Raw genomic sequence first — 18,526 nt, 5'->3', positions numbered from 1 at the left:
GTGCAGCTCTCAAGACTAACCAAACTTCCCAAAGCCCATGTGAGACTGCACAGGCCTTGCCCAGGCCCTGGATGCCAGGACAGAGTTCAGACTGGGGCCAGATTTGCTGCTTTGAATACACCATTTTAACTGCAGTGCTCATTTAGGGAAAGAGCTGCCCCTACTTGCCCCCTATATCTCAGAGTGGGACCGACAGGGAGCTCATCCCTTTGGGCAAAAGGATGGGTCTAATACAGGTTGGGTTGTTTCAGTTAGGCAGATGTGGGTCTTAATTAATTCAGGGCCATCGATTTTCCTCTGCAGTCACTTTCTTTTCTGCATTTATACAAGTGGGAATGATTTGGGAACGCTGATGGATCAAAATGAACAAGTACTGCTATCATTCATAAATCATAGCCAACATACACTTGCCAAAGAAAAGCATCAGAAAGGTTTTTATCGGCCTAAATATTGAAACCAAATTTTATTTTTTGAAAATGACATTACACACATCTTGCAAATGTACATTTAGATGAGAAAACAATGAGTAACAAATACTGAGAGCAAAGCTATAAAGTGGACAGGTTCTCTGCTGCATGGCATTGCATTACAAGAATACTCAGACCTGGGATGGTTATTACAAGTAGTAAAAACAGTTCACAACACCTCACAAAAATGGAATTTTTTCCTAGAAAGTCAAATCTTCTAACAAAAGGAAATTCTGTTAAGGGAGAAGAGGCATGGGGGAATAGAGGCATGTGTGGATCTAGGTACACTTGGTGGTTTTGTGGCAGGGCTTTGTGGGGGTTTTTTAAGTCCATTTCTTACAAAATCCGTCTTTGTGAGTGACCCCATCTTTTCCAAGAATTTGACAGTTTTCTGTCCTCCGTTGCCAACAGAACCACAGCTAATAAACAAGAAGCCCTGTGTACTCAACTCAGAGCTTGGGAGCATGGAGAAGGAGTTGTCTACAGAGCCCCTAACAATATAACCCCTGTATTCCACCCCCCATCCCCTCGCGCTGCGTGTCCAGGAAAATCAAAAAGTGTTTGTGCAAACTCCGCAAATCAGGGGCCGTGGGACGAGTCCCAGGCACAGCCACAACCAGGTGAGGAGGCCACGGCCGATGCACCACGTGCCTCTTGCCTCAGCTGCAAAGGATCAGCCAGACCTCGTCAGAGCCACAAACTTCCAAAGGTTTAACTTGTTCCCCAGTTCAAGCAGAGGCAACGGATGGCTGATCTCCTCCTGCTTTACCTTGAAAGTTAAGAGTTTAATCAACGTGCCAAGGCAAGGCGCTGTGAGAAATACGTTCCCCGAGAGAACCTGTTGAGAACTGCTTTTCAAACCTCGTCGTGTATCGTTTTATTTCTGCCCAAATCTGTACTTTACAACCACGAGAGAGACAAAGACAGAGTAAGAGAGAGGGAGAATCTCTCCAGGAGGAAAGGAAGAGCTAATTAAGAAAAGAGAGGTACAGGACCATGCATTTACTCTCAAGAGCTTGTTCACGAGCAAGCTAACATTTCTAACACTACAACCACTCATCTACATCTGTTTGCTAAGTAACTGAGTTCTACCTACAACTAGGGAGCAGAAGGGGTCTTTTTATTTTCTTCCCCCTCCCTTTAAAACGTCAATAAAAATGTTTTCTGTACAAGTTGAATGGCACAAAAGGTGGTTAAAATGCTGAATAACTCACCACAAATGGAGAATGCAAAATTAGTTCAAAACATGCATGGACTGTGTACAGGTAAGCAAGGAATCATTGGCATAAAGCTGCAATATATTACAAGATGATACAGTTGAGATCTTTTGGAATAACCTCTGCTTGTTCTGTCCCTTTGAGAGACCTTCACATAAAAATTCAGCATAAAGGGAATTCAAGGTATATATCCAAGCAGAAAGTTAACTATGGGCAACATTATCTGTCTGAAGAGAAAAGCATTTCCCCTCCCCTTCCACGCACTCTCCCAAGGTACAAAAGTCAACATGATCAGCTTTGCTGCAGGCTTGCCAAAAAGAAAGGTTAATAGATCTGGTTTAGGAGAACAAAAACACCATTTAAATTAATAGCTCTTTGTACAATGTCATTAATTAAATACCTTATTATTTAAACAAAAACATACTGAAGTTTACCAGTCCCAACCAAAATAACAACCAAATCCTCACCACCCCCGTGCCCTCCAAGGTTGTGTACACAGAGTTTAAAGTATACCAGCTAAACTTTAAACCCAGCTGCCCCTCCAACCCCCACCCACTGAACGACAATAGAAAATACACCGGGGCCTCTCAGTTATATTATATTGCAGCTTTGTTGTTAATGATGAAATCACACAGACTCGATGAATGACCTAAGACACTAATCTATGATCGGGTTCTGGTTCAGCTGCATTTCTCCCTCCCTCAACCCAACCTGTTGGCAGGTGTGCAGCCCCAAGAGCTGCAGGGCCATGAGCGAAGGCAGTTCCTGCTTCTCAGAGAAGAGTAGCATGAGTAACTCAGGCTGATGTGATGGGAGCTGCTCACCCTAGTTTGGGACAGGATTTGTGTTTGAGAAAATAGGCAAAGGCTAGGAACAGCAAAGTCAGCAGGCTGATAGTTCTTTCCTGTGTTTCCAGGCTAGGCAGTGTCACAAAATCCAGACTATCATGGGGGGGAATGTGTCATCATGTCAGAGAATACAAGAGATTTGGCTAGACAGGTTTCCTCTTTCCAAAAGACCCTGGGTGTCTTCTAACTGATAATCGCAGCTGTACACAGTGATAAAGCTGCTTGGATCACCCATCATTTAAATAAGAAGCAAACTAACAACAATTTCACATGTCAGAATTCAGCATGTAATTATAACTCACAGGCTTTCTTGTTCTTACATTCAACACTTGCTTCACAATATCTATAAACACCAGTTAGCAGTGCAATTAATTTCCTAGACATTCTTCTTTTTAAGCAGATGCATCATTAGACATCACACTAAATCTGGAAAAAGCTCTTCTGTCGTAAAGAGGGGGAGAAAAAGGAAAAAAAGATCTGTGTACTGCAGCCCCTCAATGACTGTATGGTGAGTGTGAGAGGAAGACAGAATATCACTAGATTTCAACTGCCTCCTGCTAAGGGAAATGAATTATGAGCCCATCCATCCCTGCTCTGCAATGGTTGGAAACAGATGGAGAAAAGCAGCTATGCTGGAATTTAAAAAAGAACAAAGGACTCCCCAAACATAACCCCAAAACCCAAAGAACAACAAAAATAAACCCCACTAAATGTTCCACAGGGATTCTCTGAAGGTAAAATTCATCGTTTCAAGAACTGGGCCCGGACCCCAGCTCAGGGTCTATTGGTCCATTGCAGATATTTCCCAAGTTTGACCCTGTGCATGGGTTTTCCAGAACTTGGGGTTTCAGAACCAGGGTTTGGTTCAGGTCCACCCTAAACCAAGTGCCACCAACGTGTTCCATTCTGCATGTGCCAGATGAATCGCTGTGCTCTGCAACAACCCCACTATTCAAATGTGACTCAAATTTATCTTGATTTCCTATATATAACTGTTGCAAATAGAGATGGAAGAACCAGCTTGGATAAAAATCAAAAGCAGCCTTGAGTTTAAACGAGTCACTTAAAATGACCTGAACCTTCCTTTTCATTTCAACACATTTGCTAATACTTTTCTCTAAAAACCAGGTCAACCATCCATCTCTATTTTGCTTGGTGCTAGCTGGGATTAGAGTAAAATAGAAAAATACTGGTAGAAATAGAAATGCTGTTTCTAGTTCCATAACCCTGCTGGGCTCAGGGCATTTCTATTGGTAGACTGAAGTGAGACTGAGATAAAGCCAACACTCTTTAGAACCAGAAAATATGGAGGAGACCCTGATTTGCTGAGGTTCCTTGTTTAATTTTCAATTCTAAAACTTTTAAGATATTGTAAGATACTCTTTCAGCTTTATCATTAACTATAATACTATACAAAATATCTCCCATCTATAACTTGCTATTCGAGATTCATACAAGAGATCACTTTATAGCTGGGGTCAGTGAGGTTTTCTCTGCAAAGGCTGCAGCTGTCACCCAGGAAACAATCTGCACTCAAGTAATCAATCACACAAGAATTATTGACAGTAATCAATCTCTGGAAAAGGAGACCAACCTTGGACCAAATGGATTCAGCTCCCTTAATTAAAGAGGAGGTTCTGTCTGCTTAAAGAAGCAGAGAATTAGGTGTGTTGGGTTTCACTTGTGTTATAGTGAGCATCGGAGAATCTACAGAAACAAAGAGATGCAATCTTTATGCAATGAAAAAAAATCTGAGAACATACAGAAAAAAAAAGTGTTCAGATATATCAGTTATTTTGTGGTTTAGGATTAAATTAACTGAACTCAAATGAATATAGAAAAAAAGATCTTATGAGGAAACCAGTGTTAAACACAGACCCTCTTGTCCAGCACAGACTTCCCATTGCTGAATTGCCTGCTGCAGCTTTCACACACAGCTGGTCATTTCCTGGACAAGATGATCATCAGCCCCTCTGCCCACACAGCAAATCAAGAAAACCTCCTCCAGTAGCTTTTGGCTTTTCACCCTGGTGCAAGTGGGTTACTACTTTTCCCAGAGTTTGTTGAGCTCCATGGGAAGGGATAGGAGGCCCAGAGGTGCCCTCATTATTCTCTTGCACACGCCCTGCAATTCCCTGGTGTGCCAGGCCTGATCTCTCCAAGCCAGGGCATGTTGATCATGCAATGATCTGATACAGAAGAACATAAATAAAACCAAATCGCAGGTTGGTGCTGTTGTTCACCAGAGGGCTGGATCTTCCTTCTCCATTTTAGGGATGACACGTCCTGGCAGGAGAGTTAAACAGGAGCAGGGGAAGAACTTCAAGCCAAGCTCTCCTGCCTGCAGCCAAGAGTGACCTTATTTCTGCCTTTGGGAGTGGGACACACTGCTGTGGCAGATTATCCTGAACCCTGGCTTAGGTACCTGCAGGGGCAAGGCCTTTCTCCACAAGTAGCCAGGAGCTCCTTCTGTCCAAACCAAGCTGTAGATCCTCAGTCAGCCTCAGCCCCCTCCCCCCCCTTTTGTTTGTCCTTAGAATTTCTTGGCTTTTTTCTTTCATATTCCCACACATCAATGGCACTGATTTGCCAGTGCTCCATCTCATGCTTTCCCTGCCATTTGATTTTCCTTTCAGTTCAAGCTCCTTCCATCACTCAGTAACTACCTCCTAAAAAATGTCCCCCACCATTCCCCTAAGAAACAAGCCCTTTCCCTTTGTTTCCCCTGACAATGGCCATCACAGCATCTTTCCCTAATGATGGCAACTTTCTTTTTTCAGCTGACAGACTAATTACTGCAAAGATTTGTTAATTCCCTTTCAGCATACTCCTCCTTCTTCGGTTGTTTGAGTGATAAACTGTCTGACCAAGGGAAAATCTGAACTGGCTCTAGAGTCCTGAGTTACAGTTCATTGAGATAAAGAGCAAGAGCCAGAACAGGTGAGTTCAAGTAAGTGCACTAAACAAGGCAACTGAAAGGCAGCTCTCCCGTGTAGCCATCTAGCCATGAATACTTTCTAAACTAGAAGGGTTTCAACAACGGTCCCACTGTTTTCTTGATAGAAAGCCACTGAAATAATTAGACTTATTCACTGTTTACAAGCACAAAGCCCATACTTTGAACAGTAATGTGAATTGCTCCAGAGACTTACATGTACATGTAATATAAAGAGGGGTAGCAGGGTCTGTATGCAGGCCAGAGGTGGCAACTCCAGATGAGAGAAAGGGTCTGCTGGATGTGGATATGGCCTTGCTGCCAGGGATGTTGCTGGCTCGTCCATGGGTTTTTGGGGGGAACTAAAAATGAGGTGTTTGTCTTTCACCATTACTAAAATAATGAAGCATTTTTACAGCAGTTTTCAGAGAAACAGAGTTCCTAAAGAGGTTTTCCAAAGGCAATGGACCATAGTTTGCTCCTATAAGGTGCTCAGACTTCTCTAAGTAATGAATAAATATTAAAAGCAAGCTCTTTTTATCACCTTATCTCAAAGCACCTTACAAATAGCAGTGTTATAATCAGCCCTTCATGCACTGGTACACCATGGCACAAGGAAAAGTGATTTGTCCAGAGTTATGCCAAAGACTAACAGCTCTGACATCCCAGTGGCTCTGAAATCCCACTGCTGAATCCACTAGGTTTGATTTTTCTTTGCTCAGGAGCTCATCTATTGGCCAAAAGTAAGTGTCAGTGTTTTTAACCTTCTCTAAACGGTGTCCTGAGGGATCTATAGGGTCTGTGACCCCAAAGCTCCACAGTCCCTGCTCTACAGCTGGGATTCTGTCAGAGTGCTGTGCAATGGCATTGCTGGAAAAAGCCTTTCTACCCACCTACTTATATTCTCTGTGCACCTCCCCTCTCCCTATTAAAACACGGTTTTTAGTCAGCTTGGTCTCAGATCCGCAGACTGAAATGACTGAAGATCTGTTCCAGAGGAAACAAAACAAAATGAGGGGTCCACACACTTTACTGGCCCCAGCCTTTCACTGGGAGGCACCCAGAATGAGACACCAACTCTCAAGCCAGGAGGAAAGAAGGAGGGTAAAGAATATCTGAATGGCAGAATCAATAACCAGTGTAGCAGAACCCAGCCCAGTTCACTCCACAGTGAGGAGCAGCTGCTCTGTGAGACACCAGACTCAGCTTTAACATTTCCTGAGATACTGTGGAGAGGCCTGCTCAGATTCATACAGATGGGACAGAGGCATCAGGCAGAAGAAATCTGTAATTCTGCACACAACAATTTCCCAGAGCTGGTTGAATAAATGCAAGATGGGCTAAATACCTCAAGAATCAAAGTCTGCCCTGTCCCCTTTTGTCAAGGCCATTGTGACCAAGGCCTTGCTGGGCACATGTACAGTTCTGCTTCTGAAGCCCAAAGCATGTTAGAAGGCACTTCTTAACCTTCTTGGTCTCGTTACACCAAGGTGGTGTTTCAGCTGCATCTCTTCTAGGAATCTTGTGTAAAGCACTTCTCCTGTTGCATGGACTGACATGACTCTTTAGATACACAGAAAAAGAGCTTCATCTTGTGCCCTCCATTTGCTTCTACGAAGAACTTCACCAGTCCCAAATGCTGTCCCAGCCTGCTTCCATCAGCAACCAGAAAAATAACTTGGAGCCTAAGTCACCACGTGAAAAAAGGTGTTTTGTTGTGGTCGTGATCAGCACCTTGTGTGGGGCAAACACACCTTTATATAGCTTTTCTCTGGTTGTGGATTGTCTTAGCTTGAGGAGACACTTTCTAGACTAATTTTATATCTGATTTACTTGGCTATATTTTATTCCTCTTTCTAAAAATCATTCTGCCTCTACTACAGTAAGAGAACTCTCTGATACCTTGGCATGGCTGTGGGGTACCACTGAGGTCAATGACAAAATCACTCATGGGCTCTCAGTGCTCTAGGGAGGGCTGACACTGCAAAGTCCACACTGTGCCCCTGCAGAGAGGATGCCACTTCCAGGGATGGCTGACTCTGGAACAGTGTCTGTGTAGGGATTCAGTGTGGCATTCCACAGCACCTCCACAAGGTGTTCCGGGGAGCCACAAGAAGAGCAATGCCGGCCTCAAAGGCGTGAAAAAGCAAAGACAAGGCATCCTAGAAAATGCCAGCAGTATCCATATGGATAAGGAGAAACTAACACTTTAATGCCATTATTTCCCATTGGAAATGCCTGGGTGTAACATTGTTTTGCTGTTGGCTACAATTTTTGGTCCTGCCTCCTCTTTTTTTTCCCTTTGAAAGTACTGAAGAAGCAAATGAGAGGAAAAATAGCAGCTGGACTGAGCGTGTGATTTTTTTTGCATGCGTATGTGTGTGTTAGCTTAGGATGAAAGAGATGTGGAAGTTGTTTTCTAAGCAGAATTCTTTTTCTATTGCCTATGAAAGTAACACAATTAGTGTTTCTAGCTCCTGAGAAGATTGTAAATAATGTGCAGATATAGGAAACACAGACAATGGTAGGCAAAAGCTACTTCCAGCTCCCACCACAGGGCAAACCAAGGTAAAATCCCATTACCAAACTCTTGTAAAATTACTTCAAGGTATAGGGTCTTGGCTGACTGTTTAGCTGGTGGAACTGAACTAGCTCCAAATCTTATAACAGATGAGGCTTTAACTCAGAAGCTTCAGGATTATAAATGCTTTACAAGTGATAAAAATCCCAAGGCTGAAGATTTTGTTGCCTTGCCCTGATCTTCTACAGTCAAGATCATCACCTGAATGTATGAATTCTGAACACATCAGTCAAGGCTTGGAGGATTGCTCCAATTCCTTCCTAATGACTGTGTATCTGAAACAGGTATCTTTAGTGTGTATGCAAATTTGCTAAAATATACTGAATAAAGGCAGATTTCAAAGAAATGAAGCCCTACTACTTTAAGAGCCTCTCCAATTTGTTTTTAAATACCGTATTGTTTTAAAACAATATAGTTTTAGTGATTCAATTAGTCTCTGAAAACACTAAAGGCAGCCTCACGAGGCAAATTAGACAGGGTTTTTATAGCAGAATTAATATGGAAAATCCTCATATCCTGTGGAGTTTTATGTGCTTGTAAAAGTAGAAAAAATTACAAAAGGTAAACTCTGGAGTATATAGTGGAATTACTATAATCTGCTCCAGAATCTCACAGGGTCTGGAATTGCTATAGTATATTGAAAGTACTTACTAATTCACTGCAGTTCAGGAAAGCTTTCTGACCAAACCCAAGCTTAATCTCATGAAAAATCGACAAGAGTAAAGCACGTGCTAAAATTTCAGCACATCTTTAAGTTCTTTCCTGAATCAGGGCTGTCCTTATATTTAAATAACTAAGGTCTGATGCCTGTGCACTGTTTCTCTTTGTATTCAAATCTATGTTAGGGATCCTACAAAGCCAAAGATAACTAGTTTTGAATGTATGTAACATTCCACATGCATTTCTGTACAAGAACTCATGCAATATTGGCATTAATACAGACTTAACTCTATGCTACAGCTGAAATGCTCACTGACTTCTACTGCCCAGGCATTTCTACCTAGAAAATTGCTTATTAAAACTTGGGAGTTTGACCTCATACCCTGTTTTCTTTGTGGTTTCTGCTGGTTTGAATGGCTATTTTTCCCACTGAACAATTATATTTTTTATTCTTTTAGGCCTTTTCAAGGTCCCCCTAATTCCCTGAAGGAATTTTTAGACTCAGCCCCATCACAGGATGATCCTCATGCACAAAAAAACCTCCACTCCCAAGGGAGAACTTGCAGGATCAGGCTTTAGAGGTATCACTAGGTGCAGCTCAGGAAGAAGGCCTCAGTGATTCCTTAGCATGCTCCACCAGGAAAAACATCCTCAAATAACCAAACACTACTCGTGGCAGGAAGGAAAGGAACCACTTCTCAACAGCTGCTTCAACAACCATCCATCCATCCAGAAGATCATTCATGCCTCAGGATCCTGCTTTATCTTACACAAACTGCCCTCATGGATACTGGATGAAAGCACATCTCAGACTCCCTTCCTACTCCTCACCACCAGCTCCAGCAGTTCAGGCTGCTAAAAGCAGTTCAGGATAGCAAAGATTTAGGTTTCCTGGTGGATCTACAGTGAGTGTCCTGTACTGAACATCAAGAGGACCTAGATGTGATTTTTTTTCATGGCTGGTCTCTTGGTTTAGCTGAGGAAAGGTGGCAGGACATGCTCAGGAATGGTCTGTGTCACTGTGTGTGAACAGCACCTTTGACTGGAGTCCAATCCATGGCTACTAATCAGAGTCCCTGGAAAGGCAGACTCAGGGAGGGACTCTGAGATTTCCACCAACAGAACAGAGGAGAGGGCAAAACCATATCAAATTATCTGTCCCCCTAAAGCTTTTCCTAACACAAAAGCTCTGATGAATAATACTGTTAGTGTAACCACGGCCTTTGACATCCTAATGCTTAATAAGTCCTATTTGCTCATGTCCAGTGTCTACAGTAGCACTCACAGGATTAAACAGCCAAAAATTAGCACCCATAACCAAATCTGCACCCAGAATACTTCAGCACCTTCTATTAGAGGATCTAAAAGCATTGTACAAATGTTAACCAACATTTGGCCTCACAACCCCCAGTGAGGTAGAACAGTGCTATCCCTGCAGGGACAGACAGACAGATTGAGGCACAGGGTTACCAAGAGACCTGCTCCCATTCAGACACTAAATTTAGCAATGCCAAGAGCTGAAAGGTGTCCTGACTACTGCACCTATGCTTTGTCCAGACTACCATCCTTCTACACGAGCCCTTAGCCTTTGAACTAACCCCAGGATTCTATTTACAATAGGTAAAATGATCATTTAGCAGTTGTGCAGTCAGAGAGTTATTAAATTAAATGAAGTTATTAGTAAGAACAAACGATTTCTGGTGCAAAACTCTAGGTGTAAATGATCATGCACTAAGACTACTGGGTGCAAATTTGGTGCATGATAACTCTGACCCCTTGATAATTCCCAGTCCTGACCTCTCTCTGATAAATCTCTTTTTTAAGTTGCATTCTATGTAAGATCACATGAACCTCTAAAGATGCAGCCTGCACAGATTGTTTCATACCTGCAATGCAAGCAAACAAAATGTGGAGTGGCTTTGGGAACAACCCAGCATCCATGTAGCATCAAACATCACAACAGTATAATTCATTCCAATCACAAGGGGTTGCAAGGCAATAGGAACAGGTGTCTATGTGGGAAAAAAAAAAGGCAAATAGAGCAACAAAGAAAGATTTGATTGCACAGATTTCATTTAGGTAAATTTCTGTAATAATCAGTTCCATCAAAGCTTATTCCATGAGGAAGGGAGGCAATGCCAGCTGGCCTATGACAAAGCTTCAGTGTAGTAAAAACCACCAGCCCTGTGTGAAGAGATGAACTTTGCATTCTGTAGGAGTCACTACTGATTAATAAAAGCAAAAGGTTTCTCTAAATACAGCAAGTTTGTTTTTATCAGATAGAAGAGTTTCTTAAAATATGGGGGGTTTTAACACCACAAAATTCAATTTTTTATATAAGTAGAGAATCTGGCCATAGTTAGGAATACTGAAGTGTAAAAAAAACAAATATGTAGTCTTAAACATTACAAAAACTATCAAAACATTCAATATTTTGAATTGACCTTTTGTTTTCCCCTACATGTGTCTGTTTTGGCAGTGATGACAGGATTTCTAAACTGAGTTGCTGTTATTATTGTTCTGCAGTTGTGGTTGGTTTTTTTGTACTTTTTTTTTTTCTGAGCGTGTTTTTTAAACAAATGAAAATTACCAGCTTTTATAAAAAAGAAGGAGCTTGAATCCTTACTCCCAAAACACAGATACAAGGTTTTCCTTTATAAAAAGTGTATTGATTTTTTGCTATAAAAAGTGATCTATAGGGTGTCAAACCTGAAAACAAATTCTCACAGTGTTTTCAGTGTTGGCTGTTCACAAGGCATTACTGTTACAAACAGAGATAGAGAGATACCATAGGGGAGGTATAAATATTTCTTACCAGCTAGCAGTACCCTTGGGTTGTTTGTGGAAGGTGTTCCACTCCAGAGAACTGATTTATGGTTTTTTGCTTAATTTTTTTTTTGAAAAATCCCAATATTTGAATAATTTGAATTATTGTACTAACCTTACTTAGCATCTTACACAACCATTCCTAATCTCAGCCAAGCTTCTGCTGGCATATTAAGCATCAAACTAGTAAGTCATTTCCCTTCCTGCCCTCCAAAAATAAAACCAATACTAGTTAGTATGCAGGTGCTAAATTTGGGCTGTAAATGAGGAACATGTGAGCTGGCAAATGCTGGCAGTTTGGGCAGGTGGAGAACATCATTTGCTCTACTTGAGCTTGCAAACTGGTCAGCAAGGGATCCATTTGCACACTTCCAGGGGAGCTACTTTACTATCACTAGGAAAATTACATAGCTGCAGCAGAAGAAGAAATAATAGAAGAAAGTGGGAAATGCACAGAAATGCCCCAAATTTTTCACAATGTCCATTTTGCATCCCTGTAACTTAGACGAATGGTATCCCTCTATCTCTATAGACTGGCAGGTGTTGATTTGTGGCACAGAGGATAAATCACAGGAAAAAAAAAAAAAAAGACATATAACTGTGTGTCCTTTGATTTGAAAGCACCAGTCACCTATCTGCTTATTTTGGCAGAAGTGCTTTGCTGTATCTCAGACAATGCTTGCAATATGGACATTTAGCTCCGTGTCGCTCTACATGGAGTCTCCAAGGGAATCAGAGTCATCCAAAGACAGAGGCAGATACAAGTCCTGTAGGGAGAAAGAAGAAAATGTTAACTCTCACAATGAGTTTCCACCTTTGGCCATGCATAAGGAAGCAGCTGAGTGGCCCAGCTCTGTGCAGTTCATAGGGACAGGGTGGAAGACTCGTGCACTGGTTACTGGACTGGGCTGACCAGGCTAAAATCAAGACATGATACTCACACAGTGGAACAAGAGCATCTTGGTGCCAGAAGAAAGATGTCTGTTCAGGGATAAGTTTGAGAACTGATTTATTTTTTTGTTTGTTTCTGGATCAGTGTGTCCATTTTAACACATGCATGGAAGAGCAGGACCTTGCCTTAAACAGGTATCTTTGAACCTATGTCCACAAAAAACAGCCTTACCTTAATTTGAAAGTTACCTTCAGGAAAAATCTCTAGGAAAATCACATTCCATGATTTATTCCTTATTTTAAATAATTTCTGATCAATGAGAAAGGTTAAGAAAACAATCCCAAGGTTATTATTTGGATCAGATGCTGAATGTAAAGCTTTTCCAGGGTCCCTTTCTTGGATAACCATCTTATTCTGCTTCCTCAAAGTTCTGCATGGAATTAGGAACACAAACCAGCTCAAGGGCTAACGCTCTCCTGGGACCTGTTTGGACTCTGACCCAAACACAGGTAATAACTGTGAGCAAAATGAAATAAACCCCAAATACTCAGGAAGGAAATTCACAGAAATCTTGATGTAAGAAGAGATGAAATAGGAATTTGTGGTGTACTCAACTTAAGCATTTACCATTTGAGCTTTAAGGGGAAAAAAAATAAGTGATTTCATCATAAGCAGGAAATTGCTCCTGGGAGAAAGACAATGATGCGTGAATATTCTGGTAACCTAAAATGCTGCATTCGTGTTTGTTGATTGGCTTAAACTTAGTGGAGAAAATCATACTGGATTGGCTTTGCCCTCAGCAGTCACCCTCTATCACAAATGTTCTCGGGGCTTCATTGGAAAAGGTCATAAACCAGCCAGCTGAAAGCACACATAATACATTAAAAAGGTGAGTTTTACTGGTCTTTGCCAGGAAGCAAATCCTCATCTCCACAGTTCTAAATGGGATAATGTTTGGAAAGCGTTTTAAGTCCTTGCTGCTGAAGCAGAGGATGCAGTTTACAGCATGGGCCAGATTCTGTTCTCAGTTGTAAATTAATAATGAATCTGGACACATTTTGTGTAAAATTGGTTTATTTCCTCAAACCTGGACTGAGCAGCTGAGATCAGAGTGAAGTCCTGAGGAAAACAGACTTCATTTGAATTCAGCTACCCCTTTGTTAACCAAAATGAGCCCAGCCCGTGCAATTTAGCCCACAGTAGATTCCATGTGGCTGCTGACTGCAAAACCTCAGCACCACCAGAATTTTTAAATTACTCTTCCAGAATTTCAAGTCAATATTTTCAAAATCACTCTCAGGATGAGAGGTGCATTCTGATTACTAAAGAGAAATCTCCTTGACCTCCTCTCACACCTACATTTATGTCCAAGCTCCTATCAAGTGAAGGCTGGTGGAAGCAGCACTATGGCTATTCCAGGAATGCAAAGGTCTATGGAAATGAAAGTCTGAACTCAGCACAGAATGACACTGAACAACAGGAACTGAAAAAGCTGTGACAGTTGCTGTACCTTTTAAATAAATCAATTACATGAATTATCTATGAGCCAGCACAGGTTTACAGATCTTTACTAGGATGCTGTGCTACCTGTTAGACATGCTGTTTGTGACCAGGAAAACCAGCTACTGTTCCAGATCACAATTACCACATCAGCTGTAAAAAAATCATCTGGTTCCTGTAAAACAGAGCATGCTCTTAAATAATTAAAAAAAAATAAATTCTTGAGGAGCATCATTAAAGTGATGTCTTAGAGCTTCAGTAACATTTGCATTGCTTCTGCTGTTTAATCGTCTGGATTTGCCAACAATTTAGGCTTTCCAAGAGAGGAGGATTTATATGAAACCATATCCATCAATAACTTTTTTGAATAGTGATACAAGCTCAGGGTTAAGTTCTCTCTTCTGATCCATCTGGATGCTCTCCAGCACACATTAATAACTCTAGTAGAGGAAACAGGCCAATGATTTGTTGCTCACTATCCTGCAGAGTCTGAAGTGACAACCCTTTCAGGTAAAGGGCCAAACTCCACTGTCTCAACATAAGGAGCTGTGCTTCAGAGAATATGGCCATGGCTTAAGTGTCACAAAAGTCTGAGTGAACTAAGGCAGAAACAGATGTAGTAAGGTATAAGAAACGTAATACCTTGTGCTTACGGAGGCTCCCTGGGCTGGTGGGTGTGGAGATCGGGGACTGCTTGGATTTGGGTGTGGACAGCTGACTGCTTGAGGTCCCGTTTGCTGACAGAAAACAAGACAGAAGCTAGAAATCACACAAGCAAGGGGAAGATCTTTCTCCTTTGGGGAGATGGAAGGTCTCCAAACATTTAACACAGAAACACTATAGTTTATTCATGTTAGGCAGGAGAAAAAACCCAAACAAATACCATGGCTATTAACCTAACTCAAGGCTTTCAGCTACTTGGGGTAATTGACTGCAAAATACAGTGGAATAGAAAATAAATAGAAGGAGCAGTATTTTACACAGCAAACATCCACCAAATTGATCCAAGATACACATCATCACAAAAACAGAAAGACAATGTCTATGTTCTCAAACAGTTTAAGGGCGTGTGGAAACCAGAGGCTGAAGATATCCTGAGTCCTAGACAAGAAATGTTAGATGATTACAAATTGGACAAACAGCAGCTTGAAATGCCTTGGATGTAGTAGCTGTGGGTGGGATTATGTGATCAAAGAGCCCCTCTGAAGCCTTGGTGGAAGCACAGGGTGACATGACACATCTCTGCTCTTCCTCTGCTGCCTGCACCAGAGAAGTGGACATGGTCTATCAGGGGAGGAACAGGAGAATTACATCAAGAAACAATCCTTTGCAAAGATCTTTTCAAAGATCAAAATCTAGTCTTTTGGGTTGATTTGTTTGTTCATGTTGCTTTGAAAAAAAACCATAGTTATTCTCAATTAAAAAAAAAAATGTTATTCATTTAAACCAAATGGCTTTTGGAATGACTGTTCCAGGCTTTCACAGGCCTGGGTTTTACTCAAAAGTGAAGGGCATGGGTCTATGTCAAGGCAAGCTGTTATGCATTTATTGGATTAAAAAGGAATCAAAGTAAATAGCATATTATGCAGAAAAAATGAAGGCAAACCAAATGGAATAAAGATAAATCAATTTTTTTCCTACCACTGATGTTCACTGGGGTAAGCTAATGTCTTTGATAATTGCTAGGTGTCACAATACCTTTTTCCTAAGGACATGCTTACACATAGTGAATTTGGTCATTCACAGGTCAGGTATCAGCTCCAGGGATACAGATTCTCTTGTTACCAGGGGTTTAAACACAAAGCTCCATCAGCACAAGTAGCCTTACTCGAGGGAATTCAGACTCATGCTGGCTGTGTCCAAGGGTATTGTCCTTTCTGGCCTTTTCTTTTTTGCAATCCATGCAGCTGGAGGTCTTATTAGCATCAAACTACATATCCCAATCAAGTCTATAGAAAGTGGCATTTCCAAAACCTACTCCAGATGTTTATGTATTCAGCACAAGCCACAAAACCAAACCTCAGATATTTTGATTGTCATTTCCTTAAATGGCTGTAGTGTTGCCGGCCCTCCAGACAAATACACAAATCCCTGCCCTTAAGGAAGGAATTTTGAGTTGTGTTGATGTTTCACACAGAAAGTGAGCATGTAATACTCCAGGCTGGCTGTCCTGCTCTCAAAGTGCCCAGTATCTCTCTATATCATTTCTCTAACTGTAAAGGCATGCACAGAGGAGGGTGGATGATTTCAGCACACGGCACTTATGTTTTCAATTGTAATAGCTGAATCTGCAAATGGGGTACTTAAAAATAAGCAAGTACAGCAAGTACTTGAGTGTCTGGAGGAGACTGAAGAAGTGTATAAAGTATCATACTGTAAGATTATATATGGGTGTCGTACTTTAAAGAGCAAAACCAGCACAACTCTTGCTTTAATGCCTACGACAGCCTCATTCCTCTTCTCTGTGTTACCCTCTTGTGAGAAAGAGGAGGGGGTAGCTCAGGTTTGTAGTATCACTGACCCAAATGCAGAGGTCATACAAGTGAGTTCAAATAAGTGTAGAGAAACATGTAAGCCTCAGGACAAAGGAGGAGCTACCAGCACAGGAGAGCAGCTCAGACTTGATTCATGGTGATGTGGGTCCTCTGTCTTCATCTCTATGCATTCCCTCCTCTATTGGGAAGTGGAGGCTATTCATCACAGACAGCTTTTTTTCCCGTTGCAAATGCACCTCACTGAGGAAATTTCTTGATTTCTTGAAAGGTGGTAGAAATAATGGTTTATAGATAATTAGGGAAGAGAGTGAGCCTTTACCTCCCCATTCCACTCAGACCATTCTCTATTGGTAGGGGGAAAAAACTAGTTATGGAAACCCAGAGACTGTTACACGCCGGTCCCTGCACTGTGCTGTGACACTTCACTGTGCTCCAGTTCTGCAAAGTGAGCTGCCCTCGAGGCTGCTGAGGAAAAAAAGTAGAGTTCTCTAACTATAAGCCATATAATGAAGGCAATTCAGTAAAAAAGAACTCGGATCTCTTTTATGTTTTATTTCACCAAGTGACTTTGTGTTTCCTATTAAAGAAAACGTGGGATAGAATAGTTACTAATATAATCTGTATTAGCAGGAATCCTTCTCCAATGCCTAAAAAGCTTCTTTATTTATTTTCAATTGTCACTGATCATCCTAAGATGAAAAATGCCACCTAACAACTCTACAAAGAACCAAAATTTCCCTTCCCCAAAGAGGAAGACTGGAAGAACAGCAAACAGTCAGCGTGCAGCAAATGGATGTAATTGCTGCAGAGAAGGATAGAAATTCCCTAATACAATGAGACTTTTAAGTGCTACAGCAGGGATATTAATATTTTATGAGCATCAACAAAAAAACAGATATGACATCCAAATCAGAAATAGAATGAGATGGATGGATATCATTACAAATACAGTACAATTTTGCAGCAGGAGCAACAATTAAGAAGCCCAGTTTAATTTTCTCTATGTCTGCTCATGAAGAATAGTGTTCATAAGCAAACTTGCCTGCATTTCTTTTGAACTGAAATGCAAAAAAATATCAAGAGGCAAAGAGCAGATCCCAGGTGGTGTATAATGCTGCTGCTCCACTAAAATCTGTTGATGACTTAGGATAGCTCAGGATCTCACCTACAGTCAGCTAATGGGAACTATTCTTTATAATGAGTTTTTATTAGAATTCTTTTGGGGTTTTTTCCCACCATGTTTTTTTTGTGTGTCTTATGTCTTATTTATGTCATTGTATTTGCTTTGCAAGCCCAATCTACCTTAAAGGCCCTTTGTGCATATAACACATCCTTTAATTGCATGCACATGTGCACTACATTGTTTTCATAGGCTCCTTATCTCCTCCAGTGCACAAGGCAATTTGTACTTGAGAGAAATCAGGCTTGTCCAACACATGAGAGGGATGAGGGAGAATAATCATGTCATGTTTGAGATGGCTATGAAAGATCCAGATAAGATGAATTCTCTGTCTCCTTCTCCCACAGATGTTTTAGGATCACAGAGTCACAGAATCTCATCCCACCCCCTGCCATGGCAGGGACACCTTCCACTATCCAGGGTTGCTCCAAGCCCCATCCAACCTGGCCTTGGACACTTCTAGGGATGGGGCAGCCACAGCTTCTCTGGGCAACCTGTGCCAGGACCTCACCACCCTAATTTCTTCCTAATATCTAAAACTACCCTCCTTCAGCTCAAAGCCATTTCTCCTTGTCCTATCACTCCATGGTCTTGTCAAAGTCCCTCTTCAGCCTTCTTGTAGGACTCCTTTTAGCCAAAAATCCCATATGCAATTGTTCTGTGACTGTTGCTCAGGCTTGCCTGGATGACTGGGACTCTAGACCTGAACTTCCAGCAATGATGAGCACCAAGACCTGTAAATGAAGTTAGTGAGGTCCATCTTTTGAACTCCCCTTTCTATCAGCATACAGAACTGGAAAAAGCAGGGCCCGGGGATCACAGTGAGTGCTCAAAAGGCATGGAGATATCTATTTCCAGCAATTTGTAAAATAAGGTTAATGCTCCTTGCTTGACTGGGGTTCCCAGGATTCAGCAGATGAGTTCC

General features: G+C 41.5%; 1 protein-coding gene across 5 annotated transcripts in view; it reads right to left on the bottom strand.

Moving 5' to 3' along the window:
- Positions 1–432: 432 nt before the first annotated feature.
- Positions 433–18,526, bottom strand: part of DCX (doublecortin) — a 94,528-nt gene continuing 76,434 nt past the window's right edge. For 3 of the 5 annotated variants that reach the window (XM_064670401.1, XM_064670400.1, XM_064670402.1), the window contains exons 6-7: positions 14,569–14,663; positions 433–12,301 (exon numbers count right to left, since the gene is read on the bottom strand). In XM_064670401.1, the coding sequence (XP_064526471.1) occupies positions 12,245–12,301; positions 14,569–14,663 (152 nt within the window). In that variant the 3' untranslated portion in view covers positions 433–12,244. The remainder of the gene's footprint in view (positions 12,302–14,568; positions 14,664–18,526) is intronic. The other 2 variants (XM_064670403.1, XM_064670404.1) reach the window with 1 other exon arrangement.

The sequence above is a fragment of the Pseudopipra pipra genome, chromosome 13 (assembly GCF_036250125.1).
Source record: "Pseudopipra pipra isolate bDixPip1 chromosome 13, bDixPip1.hap1, whole genome shotgun sequence".
Taxonomy (NCBI): domain Eukaryota; kingdom Metazoa; phylum Chordata; class Aves; order Passeriformes; family Pipridae; genus Pseudopipra; species Pseudopipra pipra.
Note: the sequence above shows the minus strand (reverse complement) of the source record. Positions and strands in the feature narration are given on the sequence as shown.